The sequence below is a fragment of the Lonchura striata genome, chromosome 2 (assembly GCF_050655825.1).
Source record: "Lonchura striata isolate lonStrDom1 chromosome 2, ASM5065582v1, whole genome shotgun sequence".
NCBI lineage: Eukaryota > Metazoa > Chordata > Aves > Passeriformes > Estrildidae > Lonchura > Lonchura striata.
The window spans coordinates 43,237,518-43,259,755 of record NC_140704.1 but is presented as its reverse complement, the minus strand read 5'-3'; the positions used below and the strand labels follow the sequence as shown (position 1 = coordinate 43,259,755).

Here is a 22,238-nt window from a genome sequence, read left to right as displayed (position 1 = left end):
TAGCTACCACAATTCATACTCATACCAGTGGAAGACTAGAGCCTGTTTGCCAAGTTTTGCTTTTCAGAGCAGCAGAGGCTTAGAATAAACGTCTTCTCTGGTCCCTGTGGTTAAACATGCCAACCTGAATGTGTCTGGAGACCTTGTCAGCTGTAGGTTTTGTTACGTGCTTTATCTTGAACTCCTTCATTTCCACTTCATGTTCTTGCCTGCTCTCCCTGCTGGTGAGAGCAGTCACATTTGTCTGATTGTCCCACCAGCACCTTTAACTTTCTCAGTTGTCAGCACCCCTTTTCTCACTCCACAGCCTCTTCAAACTTGTGCACTAATTGCTGTCATGCAATAGCAGTTCAGTGCTTCTCTGGGAGATAAGTGATGCGTGTGGGCTTACCTGTGTTGATGTATCCTGCTGGTTTGCCCTCTTGTCACATCACTTCTTGTTCAATATGGACATTTTACCACCTGTCATAAATTGTTTTACAGCTCCACACCCTTTGGAGATGGCTCTGCTGCCAAACAGGTACACGGTTGGTGACACGGCCTCTGGGTAAAGTAAAGCTTATTTAATGAGAATAACATCTCAGAGCACGCTGTTTATCCATGGTGCCTTTTTTTCTAATTTCCATTAATGAAGGAGTTGATATTTCATTGACAACTATTTGCTGAAGGACTCACACTGAAGCTTCACCCTCACACTGGCAAACCTAAAAACAAGAGTCATTCAAACAGCCCTATAGTCAGCCTGCTGCCAGATCAGGGGCTTTATTCTGAATTCAGTTCGAATCCCTCATGGTGTTAGTATAATAGAAGGCACTTGCCTTATTAAAATGAAAAGAGTCATCCCTACTTCAGTATCTTATTATTCTGGGAAGGGAATTCAGGCAGTCTGTTCCATTATGTTTGATGGCTGATATCAAACTCATCAGATCCAGCATAAACTCAGACATATTTAGCAACACTCAGATATTAAAGAAGGGCTGACTCTGTGAAATCTCTTACTCACATTTGATTTGCTGAATAGGATGAAGAAAATCACTTTCTCTGCAGTGTTTTCCTGTCCCTTGCTCTGGCTGAAATCAGATGACTTAAGGTATGGCCCTAGTGCCAACAGCTATCAGAAACAGGAGGTCAGTCACGTCAGCCTTCTCTGAATTTAGAGAGGCTGGCATGTTTATTGTATTATTGATATGCAAAAGATTTGATTGCTGTTTTATTTGAAAGACAACTTTAAACATTGACATACACCCACAGGGATAGCAGCACTCATCTCTTTTCAGAAGTGTGTCTCTTTTTCAGGGGTCCCCACCTGCTCAAGAGACATATCCTCCTTTATGAGGCAGAGTTTGAGGTCTATAATTCTCTTCAAGGCATTTTGCTTCTTCCCCTCTTTATCTTCTGCACATCTGGAGTTTCTGCTTCTCTCTTCATGCATTCCATTCCAATAAACAGTTTCCTAATACATCTTCACCTACAACATCCTTGGAAATACAACCATCTATTGAGCCATGGGGGGGATGTGTGGTCCAAGTGGAATGAAGCATTCTTCCCCATGCAACCCACCACAGACACAGACAGAGCTGTGCTGTGGCCAGCAGCAGTGACTGAAAAGTCACTGCTTTATCTGGACAGCCAGTACAAAGTCACAAACCCAAGAGTGAAAGCTCTTTCTGAGAATAAAACTGACCACCAAATGAGGTTTTGTCGTGTTTTCACAATGAATGTTGAGGACAGTGGGTTTAAGTGGGTGTTTAAAGGCCACACTGGGTGGACAATGGCACATGGTGTGCTGCTTTCAGGCCTCTGTGCCTGCAGCCCAATCAGTGCAAGGCCAGTTCCCACTGGGAGCACACACATGTACCCAGCAGGACTGCTGTTCTGGTTCCTAAATGAGCCAGGAGAGAAGCCAGTCTGCTGACACACAAAACAAAATCAAGACAGATTCACAATGCACCCGGTTCCTTCTGCCCGCTCCTAGTCTATAATCAGCAGCTCGTGCCTAGGTAGCAGCCCCAGCAAATTGCTTCCCTTCTTTGGTGACAGTAACTTGTATCTGAGAGAAGGATGTGACAAAGGGAAAAGGAAAAGGGAGAAATGGCCACAATAAGGCAGAAACCATGAGCACTAACCAACAATAACATTTCACATCTTAGTACTAGCTCTGTCTTCATTTGTAGGAGTCTCTGGTGCCTTGTTAGACTTATGGACAGATGCTGGCAGTGGGAATGCAGCTCCTTTCACACCATAGCACCAACTTTGAGGTTTTACCCTTTGGAAAAAGCCTGAAAACTGCTCCATAGCCCTGGACCAGGGTGCTGGGCTACACAGACCAGATCAGGGCTGTCTGGCAGTGGTCCACCCCATCCTCACCATCTAAAGCTGGGTGCTTGACTGTCCTTGCTCTGTGATCCAACAATATCACACCACCTGCACCCCTGGGGACATACTGCTCTTGATCATCTCCTTTCACTGACTCTGCAGTGAGAGATCCTGGCAGAAACAGGATCATGTTCTGCCTCAGGGGCACTGCCAGTGCAGCATTGCCCATGTGATGTCCAACCACAGCAGCTGCAGTTCTTACAGGTGAAGGTGGGACTGAGACTCTGCTTTTGGCCTAAACTTCTGTAGTTACACAGCCTGACCAGGCTCCATCATCTTGAACCTGAGATGTGGTCCACACATGGAGCTTTGTGACTCTTCTAGTTAGTGACTGCCCAAGGAACAGTATCTTCCTGCTCTTGGGCAATTTTAAATGAGTTGGTGCTGTACTGTGGGGAAATGGAAATGTTCACAGGTGTGAGAACCACTCATTATAATTCATGGGAATTGTCATTAAATCAACACATCCTCAGGTTCTGCAATTCCCTGAATCTGTCGCTGCAAAAGAAAAAGTCAAATCTGTCTAGGCTTTTTGACTGCAAATGAGTACATTGAAAGTGTGCTTCCTTCTCTGAGAAATCAAAGCCTGTTTGATTGAAGCTCATTTTCACACAATCAGCTGATGCAGCTCACACTTCAGACATTTTCAGATTCTTTTTACATTCCTAGAAAAATACATAAATCTCGAAGAAAACTGTTTTTCTTCAAAGTCATCTGTCCAGGCTTTTAGTCTCTTACATTTTTTGCTGCCAAACTTAGATTAGTAAGATGAAAAAAAATGTGCATTTTCCCAATGACAATAATGGGATGACCTTTCTCCTGTTTCTTTTAAATATAAATGCAATAATAAAAAAGTGGTTTGATGTCAAAGAATTAGATTCATGTCCTGATAATAGTAAAATACTGTAGATTTTTTTTTGTAAGAATAATGTCTAAATGTTGCTTCTCATTTTTCTTATTGTGCTCCAGATATTTCATTTCATAGCAAGAATTCTGAAAACCTGTCCTTTCTTTTGGTGGCTGAAAAAGCTTGTTTTTTATGACTTGTCTCTCTGATGTTTGGCTTTGTAGATTCTCTTTAGTCAGAAGGGTGGTTTTGTCTTGCCATGAAGTATTGCTTTATGTTCATCCATCATTCCTAGGTAAAATTTTGTTTATAATTACTTCAAAAGCTCAAGACTAATTTAAAATTGAGTGAATACTGGAAAATGTAAGGGAGAAGTTCAGCCCTTACAACAGGGAAGGAAGGAAAGGAAGGAAAGGAAGGAAAGGAAGGGAAGGAAGGAAGGAAGGAAGGAAGGAAGGAAGGAAGGAAGGAAGGAAGGAAGGAAGGAAGGAAGGAAGGAAGGAAGGAAGGAAGGAAGGAAGGAAGGAAGGAAGGAAATAGTGAGAAAGAGCAAAAGATTTTTTATTATGAAAACACTGGAGTAAAAGATGTTTCACTAAGAGTTACCATAAACTCCAGCAGAGCAGAAGCCAAAAGAGGGACCTGGCACATTAGTGCCTGGTGACAAAATGTGTGGCATGGAAAGAGAGAAACAAAAGGCTAGAATTAGAGACATTGATATCTGGCCAGAGTTTTCTGTTGGTTCAGGTTAAAATACCTCACAAATTCACACCCTTCAGAGCTGAAAAGTGAAAATATGCAAGTTTCTCCTCAAAACCACATTTTCTGCCATTTAGCTCTTGTTATAAGAACCTATTTAATCTATGTACATTTTAATTTAATTTATCTTTTGATTATATAAATCTATCTTAATTTATTTCAGCTGATTGGACCACCAGGCTGAGGCACTGTCTCAGTAGTTGGAGGTCTTCTCAGACTTCTGAATGCCTGTAGTTCAAAGGTGGGCTTCCAGCTCTGAAGAGCTACCTCTTTTATGAGCAACCAGTCCCTGTGCTGTGTTTTGCTCTGTACTACAACCCAGTGCTCCCTGTTTCCCTGGCAATTGTGCAGCAGTGAGGCTGCCATTCACAGCTAAGCACATGTTTAATCCTGGATGGATTTGGGGCTCATTTGGTCTACTCTAAATTGGGCCTTTCTGCTGTCTATTGTTCAAAGTAATGCACATTCACTCAATGCAGTCAAAAATAGTCTGAGCAGACATCGGAAAGGGCACCGTGCTAAAGAGCAACCTCTGAAAAGCCCATCTGCACTGACCTGGTGATGTGGACTGGAATTTCCCTGCAGTGGTAATTAACCAATACTTACTGATTTAATAAAATCTGTAAGTTTAGTTACAGCGCTGATACCAAATAATAATAATCTATTTTTTTGCTAGATTATGCTGAAAAGAACTTCAATTTTTAGCAACTGTAAAAATCCAAAGAGGTTGTAGGCACACAGCAGTGCTGGTTTCTTTCATCACATTATTCTTGTGGTCTTTTCCACAAATGACTGGGTGTCTCTTAGGTATTACTTTTTAATCATCTACCCTCATTACATGTAGTGTTTGCTCCTTTTTCATTTTCTAGCACAAAGCCAGAAAGAAGGCAATTAAAATTCAATAATGGTGCAGTGCTTAGACACTCATTAAGTAGTCATTAGGTAGTCTGGAGACTCACTGTCTTTACAAGGGTTTGCTCTCCATGAATCTCCTCTCTGCAGTATTAGCTCAAAACAGCAACCTGAACGTGAATCCAGAGGGTCCTCAATTCTCCTGGCCCACCTGGGATGCAGCAAAACTCAGGGGCTCCTCCATCAGCACCAGGGAGATGCTCAGCCCTGTTGCTGCTCTGGCTGCCTCCACTCCCACTGTGCTACCTGGAAGTGATTCCTGTTGTCCTCAGGGAATAGAAGGATCATTTCAACACCCTTGCTTACACCTGATGGAATACCACCCCCTCCCAGAAACAGAGTCCCCAGTTGCCAAGACAGTTTGTAGAAGGGCACACATCAGTAACTGGCAAAATTAGACCTCTAGGGAGTCAGGAGCATTCACTGTCAGCTTCAGGAGTCAAGCTCCTACCAAAAGAGCATTCAAAACAAGTAGGCTTCGTTTTGGGGTGGGGGAAAAAACAACTCACTGGCAGAAACAGGGTAGCAAAAGTATACCACTGATTGTCAGATGCCTAAAGGTATCAATAAAATAATGCTCACACTCAAAAACTGTCTTACAAAACAAGAGAAGCAGCCTCTCTTGATTTAAAGGATTGCCCCTGGACATTAAATAACAGCATCTATTCTACACACTGAGCACCTTGAGTTTGCTTTGCTTTCTGTCCTTGAGGATTTGGGGAGGAAAGAGGACAAGTGAGACAGTCAAGTTAGGAAGATTCCATGGCAGTTCTATGGAGCATTTCTCCAGAACTCACTGAGAGCAGAGGGAGAAACTCCAATGCATTATTTAAGACCACTCTCACACTGCTGACCCTTTATAGACACAGACCAATAGAGCAGCCTCCACCAGAAAGACTTCCATTTGAAAAAATCTGAACTGGAACTCAGAGATGCTGAGAGGAAATAACACAGCCCAAGGGAATATCTGCACACCATGGTACATAAGGCAGTTTCTGAGGGATCAGCAGAGGGCAATGGAGAGAGGAGAGCAATTCACAGATTCCCAGCTTCTTCATAGTACTCAGTCACCTCTAGGGCAGAAAGCTCTGGCACAGAATCACCTCATTAACAGTCCATCACATAAACACACTTCCTTGCACAGTCACAGAGTCATATTTCATTAAACACTGGGGGTTTTTTGTATTAAAGTTCATTTCACAACACTGCATCATCCTTTATGCCTTGCCTTACCCTGGTACCCACAAGCCACCACTGACTGCTTGGCACAGAATCAGGTGAGGATCAGGAGAAGTGCTCACCTTGGTTGGCTTCCTGTTGCACTTTGCTACATAAGCTCAGGTTACTTCTCTGAACCATCATATTCCTGCTGGACAATTCAGCTGGGAGGCCCGGGAGGTTGGGATTCCTTGGAGCTCTTTTGTACAGTGCCTGGTGCAGTACCTGATCAAAACATTAATTTTTATTTTTTTTTTCTGCTCAAGGTGGATTCAGCTGTGCATTTACCTGCTCATAAGAATTTTTGAAGCAGCTGGCAGATATTTTGTTTATCAGGAGAGAAAACGTATTCTTGAAGGTTTGGTGATGCGCTGTACATCAGGATCTATACATGCCCATATATAAATATGTTTCTGTGTGCATGCCTAGATGTAGAGAGAGAGGACTGATGGAGAGACAGTTCATGAGAAAGTCACAATTCATTTCTCTGTGTAGGTACATGTACATAAATACAACATTCTTAGGCTCCCTAAGACACTGCAGTTTCTGGATGTTAAAATATATCAATGCGTAGGACAGTTAATGAGTACAAAGCAGTAACCTCTTTCATTTGCCATTTTTCTTCAGAGGTATTTTTTCTTATTGTTTGCACACCACTGCCTTTGTACTTTGTTACAGCTACATATGTAATAATAAAAATTACAACAAAACTGAGCCCATTTCACCTATGGGATGATAATCACAGTGTGTGTATTTCTGGCACATTGCAAATCGTTGGAAATCCCTGGCCAGGTGTCATCAAGTGGAATGGAAAATATTTACCCAAGGGGTGTACTTTTAAACCAGCTGACTAAATGTCTGTTTTCCTCAACTCTTTCTGCTGGAAGTTTTCTCAGGACCTGTTTTCTGCTTTCTGACCTGATGGGGAAGTGACCAACTGTACAGTGTGAGAATACTGGAAGTCAGGAGGCTGTAGTTAACCATTCATGAGCAACTGAGGATTGTCTGCAGAGCTAACAGGGAAAATTATCTGTAAACTCTAACTAACTTCCCAGCCATACTGCCCATAGTCCAACCCAGATAAAAGAATACTGGACCCATAGTTCTATGGAATCAGAAGCATTTACATGGTCTTCTCTTGCTGCGACCAGACATCAAGGTTTCTTGTTAGGTTTTAATTCTTTGTCTCATTTTAGATAATTCAGTGGCTTTCAGAAAAGGCCATTCACTGTCCCTTTATTCCCCCAACCATAAAAAAGTGACAAAAATAAGTAGGACTGCATGTGGTAACTAAGTATATGAGGAGAAGGCATAAGAGGAAGGAACTTACAATCCTCCTCATCCTATTCTGTCCCTTGCCCACCCTCTGTGCCTGACCAATCTGTACATAAATACATCTGTCTTTGCTGTTAACCAGCTCTTCTTATGTGCATATATCCAGCACATCTAGATAGTTATTACCAAGGCAGACATATGCCTGAACAGGAATAATCATCAGTCAAATCACCATCTGGAGACTGCATTTTCATTAGACTTCTAGTTACTACCAATAATCACATGCAGAAACTTTCTGCTGGACTTCTCCCTCCTGAAAAACAAGATTATTCAGTATAGACAGGCTAAGGAGTTTTCAAGTTAGGCTGTGCTGTGCACAAATATTACAAACAAAATATGAAAGATAAATGTGCCTCTGTGAATATTGATCCTGTTTCCAAACAGGATCCTGTTTGAGCCTTTCTTCTCTTGCCCACTAAATCCCCTCAGATAACAGTAGTTGCACCTACAGGTCAGTCCGAACTGAGTTATACCAGAGATAAAAGGTCAGTCTTTGCATTATCCATATGGCCACTCTGCTGCCTCCTGCCCTTTTCTTCACCTGTGTATCTGCTTGATGCTCCATTGCTCTGGTTATGTGGGGAGCTGGAGATGCAGCAGCAGCCAGGGGTGAGCTCCTGCTGTGCCAGGTGCAGGTTTGTGGTTTGGCTGTGGAAGCACCTCTGAGCTGGTCACCACAGGGCAACAGCCACAAAGCCAGATCCACGAGGGAGGTAGGTCGTTTCCTGCAGGCAGGATTTTCAGGCATGGAAACCTCTATTTCATCTTGCAGAGAGGGCATTCTGATGCTTTCTAGAAATTATCCAGCAGAAGAATCACCTCTAAGACAGTGTTTCCTTTTTGTTTGCTGTGAAAAATAGAATTGGTTTGCCTCCTAATCCAGCTGTCGACAAGAAACCGACAGCTATACCTCTTATCAGAAAATTCAGATGTTGTTTTCCCCTTTATAGTTAAGCACCTTTATACCAGGTTTAAGGCCTCAAAGCATTAAGAAAATACTCACCCCATTTCCTTTGTTTTCAATATCTCTTCATCAAGCAATTCATCTTGTAACATTTTTAAGAGAATCAATAAAAAAGGCAGCAAGGTTGCCTCATGCTTGCAAAGCTTTTGGTACAATTATGTAGGTTAAATGGGACTTTTTATGAAGATTTATGCCCAGCAACTCAATGCCTTTACATTTATTTCCTCATATTTACTTCCAGCAGTTCTGTTGCTTTATTATTACTGAAGATCTACGATATCAACAATCCCCCTCCTTACTTTTAGGTTTTTACTAATGACCACCGGCAATGGGATTTTGCAAGTCAAACAGTAATGTAAAATTTCTGTCAAATCCATGGGATGTACTTCTGTGCTTTTACTACAGCTCAAAGGCAAAAATTTCCTGCTGTGTTTAATGTGGGCTAATTGTGGTATGATTCATGTAAAAAACCCACAAAATGAAACAAAGTATGGTTTAAGGCATACAAGCAGTAAACCAGTAACCTCCAGATCCTCACGTGCCTTGAAGGTCATTCCCTGCAGAGAGCAGAAAGCAACTAAGTAAGTGTAAAAGGCACTGTTTTTTTTCCTGTGCAACAAATGAAAAAAGAAATACTGCTCATCAGAGAGCAACCATTTCCATGAAGTCATGAGTGACTAAACTGTGTTTTTCAGGTTTTAAAGGTTTCCCTTTAATGACCATCTGAGTCCTTGACTGCCTTAAGGAGCCTGACCCATTCTTAGCCAGGTATTTTTTCTTGCAAGCTGCATGGAAAAAAGGTTGAAGAAATCTTTGTCACTAATAAAAAAGGCACTGACTGCTTACAGAGGCTGTTTTTGAAGTTTTTCTGTTAAATCACTTTGAATTGCAGCAAAGGTAAAAGAAGGAGTGAAGATTATCTTCCTCTGACATTATTCTCACTGTGTCAATTACTCATTGTTTGCTTTTGGACTTTGAAGTCCCTGCAACAAGCAAGCAAGCAATCCTCCTGTATCTCAAACTTCAGGACTTCTGTTTTAAAATGGTCTTAAGTTATGTGCAGAAAATATGGAATCAGGCACATCTACACAACATTGAGAAGGATGGGGAGTGCAAGTCAAGAAGAAGTAATAGGAGAGAGACTGAAACCTGACAAACAAATATATTTCCCTACCTCAGTGAACATCATAGTGGACTTCAGTCTCTGGCTTGTAACATCAAGTATTCTAAATAAAAGCTAAAGCTAAAAAAAGCTGAAACATACCAGAATCTCTTACTCCTTTGAGCTGAAGGTATAATGCCACATCATCTGTAGCTGGATGTGCCTTTTGCTTCCTCAGCTTATGCTGCTGCTAAAATAGATTTAGATTACTCTTCTCGCCTTTTGCTTTGTTCTTAACATATGTCATAAAAATGAATCAGTAGCACTGCTTAATTGACCATCAGTACTGGTATACTTCACTGTAAATAACTCAGGTCAAATAGAAATGTTTTTTTTGATACTTGTATTATTAATTTCTTCTAATGTATTTAGTACAGTTTCAAAGTCCTTTAAGAGTTGTGGGGGAAAACCAGGAAGCATAAGGATTATGATAATGGCTCAATGCCTAAAATTCATTTGGTCTACAATTCAGTTTAGGTTCCTTTACCAATCGTATGACTTTGTTAACCTTTAGACTTTTACACAGATGGAGGAAGAAGCTCAGAATGCAGAATAAGGAAGGAAGAGGTAGAAGGAAAACATTAAGTATATAATCAGAGCCTGATAGCTGAAATCAGCAGGAGTGGGATGCATGTAAAGAGGGGAGCATAAACACCAAGAAAGAACATTAACAGTAGCAATGTGCAAGGCACAAAAAAATCAGTTTACTGTTCCATTTTTGAATAATGAATTTAATCCAAAACTCTTTAGACAAGTACAGTGTATGACCAGACATTCTTCTGCCATTATGAATATACACTCCTATCTCTGTGTATGTGAGCATGCATATATGTATATAAATAGGCACATAAGTATGTATGTCCACAATTCCTTTGAAACTCAGATTAAACACAGCCCTTTTGAACAATCAATAATAAGAAGACAATTAGGGGCTGAGTGGCCATACATATACATACATGTTTAAGAGTAAATCTGCCAAATTACAAAAATTATGGGCTTAAGTATCACAAGGATGAGACAGCACAGAAATCAACAGCAGCTGGAGTCTAATCCTGTGTCATTCCATCAAAGGCAGCTTTGCCACTGAAACTCTAAGTGCAAGACTGGTGTCCCTCCATGGCCCAGAACACCCTTAATTTGCTTTAAGTGGCAGAAGAAGGGGAGACAGGTAACTGTGAATCCTCCCTCCACTGTCACAAACATTTGTTCTTCTTCCTGCCCCTGAAATTTGTGCCACATTTACCCACTTCTCACTGCAGTCTGGACTCTCAAATGGAGCTTACCCACATGCTTATGTACTACATTACCCTAAGCAGCGTCCTCCAAACACCTCCTGTATTTGCCTGCTGGCCTGAGGGAGGCCTCTTCCCCCTCTGGGCCATTCCCAGCTGCTGCTGACACGCTGCTACAGCTGGAGATGAGGCTCTGAAGCCTGTAGCTGCTCCTCGAAGTACAGCAGCTGATCCACTTCAAAGCAATCACTTGCTCTAGAAACCAGTTTCTCCAAAGAGCTCCTGATCTCCTCCTCGCTGGCATTCTGCTGTCTTGCTTGCTTGAGGCAGCTGTACACCGCCTCGAATGCCTCTACTCCCAGCTTCCCAATGGCAGACCTGGGGATAAATATTATAGAAAAGGTCACGTAAAAGGGAATTCATGTTATGTAGTAACACAAGCATTAACTAGTGCAAATTCCTTCTGAATGTTTTAGGTTTGATTAAAATATCATGATGCACCTTGTTTGCCTGACAGGGAAAGGAAATAAAGATTCCTGGCTAATTTCTCCATGGTGAGTTGCTATACAGAGCCCAAGAACAAAAACCTGGCCGTAGCAAAGTCACGGGAAGCTTGGCCATCTTCACTGTTACAATCCAAGAATCCTTTTCCTGCTGCATCTGACAGACTCTTTTATCTACAAGAAGTCTGGTAAACACACATGTATTACTGCCTCTGGATTTCATCAAAACCAAAAGAAGCAACCCAGTCAGCTGAACACCAATGGAATTTTATGTGAACACATTTTGTTATTCATTACCTTATTCTAGCTTCTATCAAATTCAAGAAAACCATTGTACAAGCTCATTATGACCTAACTTGACACTTTTTTCTTTTCTATAGTGCTCTTCTTTTATCAGTACACAAATCTGTAACTCAGTGACAAAACACACACTCACACCATCTTAATACTGATTTATAAAAAAGAACCATTTGAAAACTGCAAGACAATGAACAGCATTTCTTCCTCCTAAAGGAAAAACATCTTTAAATTCATGTATCACAGGTAACATAAAGTATTTCACTCAGTGATGGCTTCATATTTTGATGAAAATACCAGGGTAATTTCCCTTCAGCATTTCAGAGACTATCTGCCTGCTCTTCATGCTTCTGACACAGCATTTGTTTGTTTGTTTTTTTTTCACTAAATGGTTACATATTAGAGCAGTTGAGAGTTGATTGTCTTTTATGTGGAAGGGAACCATGTCATATGGTGCCTGCAGTAGGCTCCCCAGGCAGTGCCTGAGGCAGCAGGAGCTGGACACCCTCAGCCTGTGGCTGTATCAAGGGTGATCTATAGAGGGACTGAGAAAGGGATCACAGATCCCCTTCATGGATCCCTGGTACCAGCATTAAGGCTTAGAACTTCAGTACAGGTGCACATAGGTTCAGAGGGAGCAGGCACACTTCCCATAGCAGTTTAAATAGTTAAAACTACCTCCTAACAGCAATTTCACAAACTGCAATTCTAGTTTTTCCTGGTTTTGTACTGATTTTGCTACATGTCTAACACCAGGGCAAGGTCAACTCTTCTCACCCAATAGCATAATCAACCTAGCAGTGTAGCTGCTTTTTATCAGTGGTCATCCTGTTATTGCTGAGGAAAAACATCATCATAGTAAAATATCAGCCAGTAAGTGTTGCATATTATGTGAATTTCTCGATTCTTAGGAAAACATTGCAAAGAATTCTACTTTACTGCTTCTCAGACTTCTCCCATCTCACTTGCTCTTTGCTTTTCTAGCACCTCGATCATGCCCAGGTGTGACCCCCCTTTGGTTTCAGGTCACCACTCTGCTGGCTCCAGACACGAAGGTAGATCAGGAGCTTGGGGCAGGGAAAGCCAAGACTAAGGATCAGAAGTCACAGTGCCAAGCTGGAATCTCTACAGGTCTAGACCTGATTCAGTCCTGCTTCCTATAACTAGAAATTACCTTTTGATTTTCTACCAAGAATGTTGTTTAGGAGAAAATAAAAACTGTTGTAAATAATTAATTCTCAGACACTGGAAACCTAGGGATTGGATTACCACTGAAAGCTAAATGGATAGTTTGACAAACTATGTACATTTCTTCACATAACACTATCAAAAATATCACTATTTCCTCCCAATGGTTGAAAATCAATACATGACAAGCTATCCTGAAATCACTGCTACATCATGAGTGCCTTTAATGACTCCCCTCTCCTTCTTAGACAAGTATGTTCAATTTTTGGGCAGTCCTGTCTATTTAAAGATGAAAAATTGAGCAAACATATACCTTGGGAGTATTGCTTTAGCTAATAAATGTGACCTGCAGACTTGAGTCTTCTCTGTTCAGCTTGGCAGAGCATGCAAATCAGCTAATGTGTGTAATAGCTGATACAATAGAATTAAGGGGAAGATGTTCATAGGTTGAAAATTATGGGGTAGGTAACAAAAATTATAACCTGCTTTTACAAAAGAAGACATTAGGCTCTGTTTGGGCTTGAGAGCTGCATTAATTTGACTCTACTACCACATCATGCATAACAGAGGCAGAAGTGTGGGATCTCAGAGAGTAAATGTCAAAGAGGCGTCACCGAGTGAATCTATGATCCTGATGGAGGGAGAGGAGAAAGTGCTTCCTGGAAAGTGAGGTTTGTCCATTACAGCCCTGATCCTGTGCTAGGGATCAGGATTTTATCCATCCATATAAAATCCTAGAGAGGCACAATTACAGATTGCTATTTCACATGAAATATGGGATACCTGCACTGATGTTTTAAAAAGAATTAAAGCCTTACCACCAAATGTGCTGTGAGAACAAGTGCAGAACTCCCATTTACAGCCACATTTGGCCATCCATGTTTTCTGATTTACTGGCATTGACTCTCTTCCTGCTATCCTATAGCTCAGTCGCCTACAAACTCACTGTGAGTCATCATCTCTTTTTCAGCCAAGACAACACAAGCAAAAGGGACATCTGACATCTGGGATTTCATTACTGTGAAAAATTATGGGCCAGACCTCCATCCCACACTGGCCTAAATTGTTTTCCAGTGTGCTAAAATCCAAGGAATCTACCAATCAAGGGTCTGGCTTCAGATAATACAGAAATGTGCTTAAATATCATAACTCTGATAGTTCTTTTCTTTCTTTGTTACAGAGTCTTAGATGGAGGGATTCAATGAGCTCAACTTCCCTCACTCCTGGCTGCACAGAGCAGTCCCAATGCTCCAGGCAGAGGAGACACAGGTCTGGAAGCATGCTGTGACCACCAACCCACTGGCTGCACAGCAGACACTACCAGTCTGGGGACACTGTCACCCACAGAAGCTGTGGCCTGAGAAAAAAATTACTCTTTTTGCCAGCTCTTGTGCAGCACACAGCACATGCCTGAGAAATTGAACTGCAACAAGACCCAAAGGCTATACTGATATTTGATGTGTGGATAATGGTGGAGTGTGGACATAAAATAGAGACTTGGTTCTATCAAGGCTAAGGCACTTCTGAGTATGCGAGACACAGTAAAGAATATCAGCAAAATCATAGGCGCTGCTGGAGTTAGAGGGGAGCTAAATAGGAGTCTTGAGAACTGCAATTTTTAGACACAGGGTGTCTAAAACCATTCCAAGTCATTTAGTGGATCTGAATTTATCAGGCTATCTGGTGATTCACAGTTGATTTTCTACGCATGAGTGCAAAATTACTAAGATTTGACAATATAATAATGTTGTGTTCTCAGTTGGCTGAGGAAGTTGTAAATCTTTCCCTAGGTGAACAAAGAATTCTCTATTATTCCACTGGTTTTCATTTTGACTGTTCTGGTGCCAGCTACATATTAACATCTCCTTTCTGGCTTGGAGATCAATTACAATACACCTACCTTTATGCCACACTGACAAAAGCCACAAAACAAGATTAATGCTGAAGTTGTGCTCCTCCGTGGGCATTAGCTGCCAGGTTAATATCCCTCAATAACTTGTCATGACCTGCCTTGAAGGATAACTATGTCACAAATCAGCAGCTAAGGGTTTTTTCAGCTTCTCACTTTCCAATGTCATTTAGCATGATGGCAGCTATCATTTAAAGCCATCCTGGTCTCAGTGGTGCCTCCAGGGAGCTGCGTGTGGTCTGTCAAGGAGAGGCTCTGCACAAGCCACTACTGAACACACCAGAGTAGAAACACCATGGAAGTCCCTCCATATCAGGCATCAGCAATAGCATCTCACCTCTGCCATAACAGGCAACAAACACACTGCTCCTAAGATAAACACAGAAAATTCAATTATTTCAAAATACCAATTACTCATGCCTACATCAAAGCAAACCTTAATAAAGAAACTTTCTGGACATGGGATACCCATTCCATTGGGCATTTATTTATCTTTTTGAATGCAGCCAGGTCACCTGCAGCCAGCACCAAAGAGCACATTGTAAAGTAGAGAACAAATCTGTGTTTATTTTGGCTCATGGGGCACAAAAGTGAGTGCAGGAATCTTTGAAAGAATAATTTCAGTAGATGTCTCTAAATTCTGTTCTTCCTAACTCCAGGAGCTGACCCTATAGAATCCAGCAATATTACTTAGGATTCTCATCAACACATCCAAAAATTATTTGTCCCTGAATTAATGCTACTTCCAAGCATCAATTTATTAACCCCATATTTCTCTTCAAAACAGTACAACCATGCCACTTAGCAGCTAACCAGTAGTGATATGAATCTCAGCGAAAAAGATTGTTACATTTATCTCCTGAGATGACTTTCCAACAGAATCAGGAAATTACATATCCTTAGTCTTATAAAAAATATTGCTTTCTAACTGTACCAGAAAATCTTAAGATACCTGCTACAGCATCTCACAGTTCAGTAAACAAACAGGTTTATCTCAGTTAGAACACAAAGGATCTCTGTCCTCTCGAGTTATCTTTCTGTCATTTGGTTTGCTGGTATTACTGACTGTGAATGATTAAAACTTTGACACTTGAAAGAAATGGCTCTGGGTTCAAATCTTCATTTGCAGCATAAATTCTCTGTTGCTGTTTAAAGATCCCTTGAGATCTGCTAGGAGAAAAGCATAATAAGTTCCATGATCCAGGTTTTAGGAACTTATTTCTAAAGGTAGGGTAACTCTTTTCTAGTTCTGAGAGATGTTCAATCTTGGCTTAGAAAAGGTCTTATAAAAATAAAAAAGGCAGTGGAAAGTATTTTATATAAAAGCTATCAAGAAAATAAATACAAATTACTAATATTAGCCCCCACCTTCACCTTTAAGCCTCAATGGACTTTGGCTATTCTCATATTACTACTGAATGAAAATTTCTTCACTTGAAAACACAATGCTAACTTTCCTAATTTATCCTTAATTACTTTGTAATTCCTGAATTAAAGCACCTTAATTTGATTGCAAACAAAACTCCCTGATGTCCTACTTCAAAGACCTGCAAAATCTAAAGCATATTTAAGACATGTTTTCCCATGAGTTAAGAAGGATCTTATTATTAAAAGATGTAGACACACAGGTGAAGAAATATCAGCAATAATATTCTCCATGCACCTCATATTCAGAGATAAATGAATTTATATAATAGAAATTGAAGCTGACATCTGCTCTTGGAAGAAGTGTTAATTAGAATTTAGAGCTGCTAGCTGAATTCTAGCTACTATGAATTTACAAGATGACTTATCATAAGAGAAAATGTGTTTCTTTTCATTTTTCCCACAGAAGAAAAAAAAATACAACAAAACAGTCATTTAACTCAAACCTGAACACTGCAATTTTAAAGTCTTCCTATATTAAGAAATTTACTACCAATACTAAAAATAAGAGCGAAATATATTTGCTTCTATAGAGCTAATCTTCATGAGGTAGGGTGAGTGATAATTACACTGTTTCACTGTGGCCATGAAGAATTACCTGAAACACACTTCCCTGAGCTTTATACACAGTCTGAGATTTCCTAATATTTCTACATTTATTTTAAACAACATTCTGATTTTTAACAGTGCCATGTCATTCAAAGAATCTTTGAAAAGTCATCAGTTTAATTCCTTCAGCATCACTGACCAAGATCAAGAAATAATTCCATACTTCACACATACCTGATACTATTTGCTTTGTTTATCAATGCAGTTGTTCAGGTGTCTCTGAAAAGCAGCACAATACATAGCTACTTCTTGAATGTGAGCATGTGAGGATACAGTAGTTACCTCTGGAAAGTAAATAATTATATGCATATCTTGTAAGAATTTAAGAATATAACTGCATTCTCCTTTGTTCAGCTGTTTGGTTAATGCTGAGTTAATGCTGATTTCCTTTTACATGGCTTACTATTGGGAGGGGGTCTCTCCTGACATAGGATTCATACCAAAATGGAAGTTTTAAAATGAACAATTTACCTATCAGAGAAAGGAAAAGGTACTTATGCATTTCAATGAAACAAACAGAATACTAACTAGTACTATATATATTTTTTCTCAATCCAAGCATTCTTTCACCATATTCTATTAAGTGCTACTGCATAAAAAAATGCATTTATGAGTTAGCAATAAGTAAGTCTCATTAAAAGGCTTGTCAACGCTTCAAAGGTGCTTCAATGGAGAGATTAATGAAATCAGTTGGTATGGAGATAGATGATTCTTGATAGAAATATCACAAACACCACAGTAATTTACTCACAAAATTTCCAGCTGGGCTTGAGCACTGCACAGGTATAGAGGGAGGTGAAGCAGCATTCAAGCTCTCAGCTATGCTAAACACCCATGCAAGGTTACAGTAAAAGTAAAAGTACTCTTAAACAATCAAATCAAAAAGACATTTTAAAAGCTAAAAAAAATCCCTAGCTGATGTGGACTGTGAGATGTCCAATTATGGCAAATATTTAACTGCATATATACATATACATAAAAATAGACACTAACATATACACAAAAAGGCTCCCAAACCCATTTGCATAAGGTTTTATGCAAGCAGTTTTTCAAACATCAACCATTTGGGCTTAGTTCGTATCCATATTCTCCCAATGGGGCCTAAAGCTAGGTGAATTAAGTCCACAACTTCTTTCAGGTCTCTTTTTACATCTGTAGCTCTTTAAGAAGTTCCTAGCAGAAAACAGGACTAAGGCAAATTCACGTTTTGGCAGAGCCATACAATTCCATGATGACACCATTCTACAGAGAAAGGAAGACAAGCAATTACCAACTATGGACAGTAGATCTATGATTTTCAGAAAGGCCTAGAAAGATTTACATATTCAGTTTCTTCTGGGTCTGCATCAAAATAAGACAGGCTTCACAGAGCTGTTTAGGCATTTAAAGATGTAGATAGAAGTCTAGTACTTAAATTTTTTCCTAAAAAGCAAACATTTAATATCTTTCAAAAGAGACCTCTGGTCATTCCCGCATCAAACCCCTTGGAAAACTCCCTATCTACATTTCTCTCAAGAAAACTTCCCAAGGTTGTGATGCTACTTCTAGAAAATGCTGTCAAAATAATTCGAGTGGTTCCATATTGAAAACAGACTATATCATTAATGCTGCATGAAAGCATTTTTGCATTTGCAAACTATTGACAAAACCAAGGTGCTGGAAATCAGAACAGCACAATCTATGCATTATGTATGCACAGCACAAGAAACTAGGCAAGCTATGCTTTGCGTGTAAAGCACAAAGAAGTTTAATTCTCTGAACATTTTGAGTGTTCGGGGCCCCTTGACATTTTCAAATGAACGAGTCTATACTTAAAATTTTAGTTGTTTTGCTACTGATATGCAATTTTTAAAGTGAATAAAAGCTCTCTAGTGCTGAAGCAATCATAGTGTTAATGTCCACTTTAAAAAAAAGGTCCTTAAAAATTCAGAATAACAGAATGACTCATGGATCTATGACATACAGCTCAGCAGAGAAGCTGAAAATTATCTGTGTTTTCTTTACATATCTAAGCAAATTCACAAAATATGTCACATTGTTATGACCTGAGGTAATAGTAATTCAAGTCATGTGCAAAATGGGCAAAAGATGAACATCCCAAAAAAATGCATCAAACTTTAATTGTGCTCCAATATTCACTCACTCTAACTACCACGTTTGTTCTCACTATTCATTTCAAAGTGTACCCTAACAAATGTAAGGTTGCTAAGAACTGCTGAACACCTGCTGTTAGCAGGTGACGTGCTCTTCCCGTCCTCAGATGCAGGACAGAGAGGAGCAGTGCAAGACACAAAGTGCTGACAACAGGAGCAGCCCATTTTTGTCATGGGAAGGGGAGGAGAATGGACAGTGGGAAGAAGCTGAATGAAGAGCCATGGAAAATGCATGAGGAATTAGAACATGAACTCTAACTTCAGCCTTGAGGGGTTCTTGCTGCTTCTGCTGCAGAGGACTCCTATGCTTCTGAGCAGCAGACACTGTCTTGCTCACCTTCATTTCTTCTCAGGCAGGAGAAGGGCAGGATTTCCCCGTTCCCACTTTCCCTTTCAGTCATTGCCTGGGGACAGCAATGACTCCTGAGCCAGGAGCACTCACTTCTCTCTGACAGCAGCCAAGAACCAATATCCCAGCTTGGCCACACACAGGCAGAGTTCAATCTTTCAGTGTCCCCACTGAATTTACTGGACTCTCATTTGCTTGTCAAGCAAACAGCAAACCCAAAACACTTTCTTCAAATTTGGGTCTGGAAAGTATTGAAACATATAAACAGTGAAATTATCTTAAAATGGATTTTCAGTAAAAGAAAGAGAAACTAATGGACTAAGATGTTTAATTTTTTTCCGTAATGAACTCAGTAGACTCATTTAAGACTGACCTTTAAAAATGAGGTGTGAGAAACTGTGACAAGGAAGATGGATATGTAAATAAAATCTTGGTTTACCCCATGAGATGCAGAAAACTATAGTCATGCTGTAAGATGCCTTGGGACCACTAAACAAAAATTATTACCTGAAAATTGAGTCTTGGACAGAACACTGGTGTGTGTAAGAGAAAATTCAATGCTCAGAAACATTTCAGGATCAATACTTTCAAGAGTACTCTATTCACCTGCAAAAAAGTGGTAGCTCAGGCAGTGTCAATAAACTTCCTTACCAAATATGTCTGTTGTCTGTCAGAAGACATCTTATTCCTCAAGCATGTTTACATAATTGCACTGTCAACATGACAGTCAATGGCAATCAAAAGGTCACTTACAAGTTTTTAAATCAAAATCTTAAAAACAATTAGCTTTTCTGTATTTGTTGCTTTTGTCTTCACTAAAGCTGCCCTCAATGACATCAATAACAAAATCAGTTTCAGTTGGCTCATAAAGGTCCACTCTGCAAACACAATTAAGTCCTTTCTTTACTGTAATTTTTTTTAAAATTTCACAAATAAATGTACAAAAAGTCTTCTATACTTCTAGCATTTTAGGATTACTTATTTCAAAGAACATCCAGTGCCTACTGAATGACCTCAAAATGACCTTTATTTCTGAAATTTTAAGATAAACTATGCATTTGGTGGCAGCATCACAAGCACAAGAAGTATATATACATGCTGCTCATGAATCTAAACCAATAGTGTTATGAGCATTCACAGGAGCAGAATAAAAACATTACCCAATGCTTTTTCTTCATGACTTCTGAAAGACTGCTTTACTTACACTCAGCAGGGGATGATGAAGTCTTTTTCCTGATCGTGGTATGCTGCTGTGCATAACACTTTGGGGACTGACTAAGAGGTGCTTGCTGCTGGGCTAAAGGATTTTCATTTACTTGAAATTTGGGGCATAAAAGGCTTTTCCTTCTACTGCCATACATTTTATTGAATTCTAAAGTGCATATTAAAGTTCATGGCTATTAAAATGACTCATTGTAGATATTCATGGATATCTCCACAAAGGAACACAAAACGATCTGTACTAAGTTTTTTATATGGACCTCGGGGGGAAAAAATTAATAGGTGCTACTACAATTTAATCAAACGGGGGGAAAAATGCTTTGGCTTGAGGAGGAGTTGCTTCTGAAGAACAGTGGGGTTAATTTCTGAGATGCACAGTTGGAAAGTCTCTACAGGGGAACATCAGTGGAACAGTAATTAATTTGTCTTCATGGATCTGTCCATGAAGATAACTTGGCTCTGGATAGCATGTGGCAGTAACGCTTCTCAGACTCTGCTTGCACCAAGTTACCTTGTACCACCAAGGATGGGAACCACCACGGGAATTAGATGGTGGCCAGGACAGAAGATACCAGGAAATGGCTCCTCCCATTTCCTGCATCTAACATAATTCCTCAGTTTCAAAACCCAATATGAGGACTAAGAGTCTCACAGCTCTGATTTCTATTTTTGGTTGAGCTGTCGCTGCTGGCACACGGGGCTGGGAACGAGCATAATGATAACCTTGGTGGGAGCTAGTTCAAAAAATAGAGATTTCTTATCAACACTGCAGATCACAATATCAAAATGCTAACACTGAAGTGGAAATTTTTGTGGAGACAATAAACTCAGTACGAAAGGTAAAGTAAAATCTCTGTTCTTCAGAAGCAACTCCACCACAAGCCAAAGCATAATAATGCTGGCTGTGATCAATTGGAACAGAGAGTGCAATGGTAATCGGAAAGAAAAAGGGGAAATATTTAGGGGTTGTAGTGATAAAAAAGCCATTTATTTTTCACTTAAAATAGAAGGAGACCAAGCACTCCTACCTACCATGTTCAAGAATATCCGTGGCTTCCTTCATAGTCCCATAAAGATTTTTAGCACAGCTTTGCTCTCACATGAGCATCCTTATCAAGTCTGCCATAAGAATACAGTAGAAACCTAAATTGATGCTCTGATACACAGTAAGTCAAAAAAGGCATTTAGTGAGTCATGCTGCAGTAACTCAAGCAATGAGCACATAACATCTTGTCAAGTGATTGCCTTGTCACAGGGGTTTGGAAGACAGCATTATTCACGTGTCAATTGGAAATGGCTAAAAGGTGCTTTTGTTGTTAGAGCCTCTTTTATTTTAGATGAACCTACCATTTTATCAGAGCTACTGACACTTTCTTCCAGTAATGTCATCTGTAATGCATGGGCACAAGTTTTTTTATGAGCAGCTCATGACATAGGAGTCTCCATCAGAACATACTGCTCCTAAAATCTGAAAATGGTGCAAATCCCAAACCTTCATATTCCTCTTTCTAGAGCGACTTGACACCCAAGCAGATTTCACTGCACCTCCACATTATCTCCCCTGCTCACAAGTGTAAATTACGTTAGAATTGCTTATATGGCACTGTTACGTGGATGACGTTCTAAAAACACATCATATGAAGTTTGCTGAAGGATGAGCAGAGAAGCTGTGGCTTTATGTACTGATTCATAGCCAGATGTGCTTCCTTCTCACCACTGTGCCCTGTGTGCAGATTGGCCATGGGTCAGAGTTTGCAGGGAATCTCCTTGACTACACAC

The 22,238-nt window shown here is 40.1% G+C and overlaps 1 protein-coding gene across 12 annotated transcripts in view; it reads right to left on the bottom strand.

Annotated features, from left to right (window-relative positions):
* Nucleotides 1-22,238, bottom strand: part of NEK11 (NIMA related kinase 11) — a 121,358-nt gene that overhangs the window by 29,322 nt on the left and 69,798 nt on the right. For 10 of the 12 annotated variants that reach the window (XM_021543355.4, XM_077786888.2, XM_085573259.1 and 7 more), the window contains one exon: nt 10,288-11,183. The exons of 1 other annotated variant lie outside the window; for it this stretch is intronic. In XM_021543355.4, coding sequence (XP_021399030.3) covers nt 10,979-11,183 — 205 coding nt within the window. In that variant the 3' untranslated portion in view covers nt 10,288-10,978. One more of the 12 variants, XM_085573262.1, reaches the window with a different exon arrangement.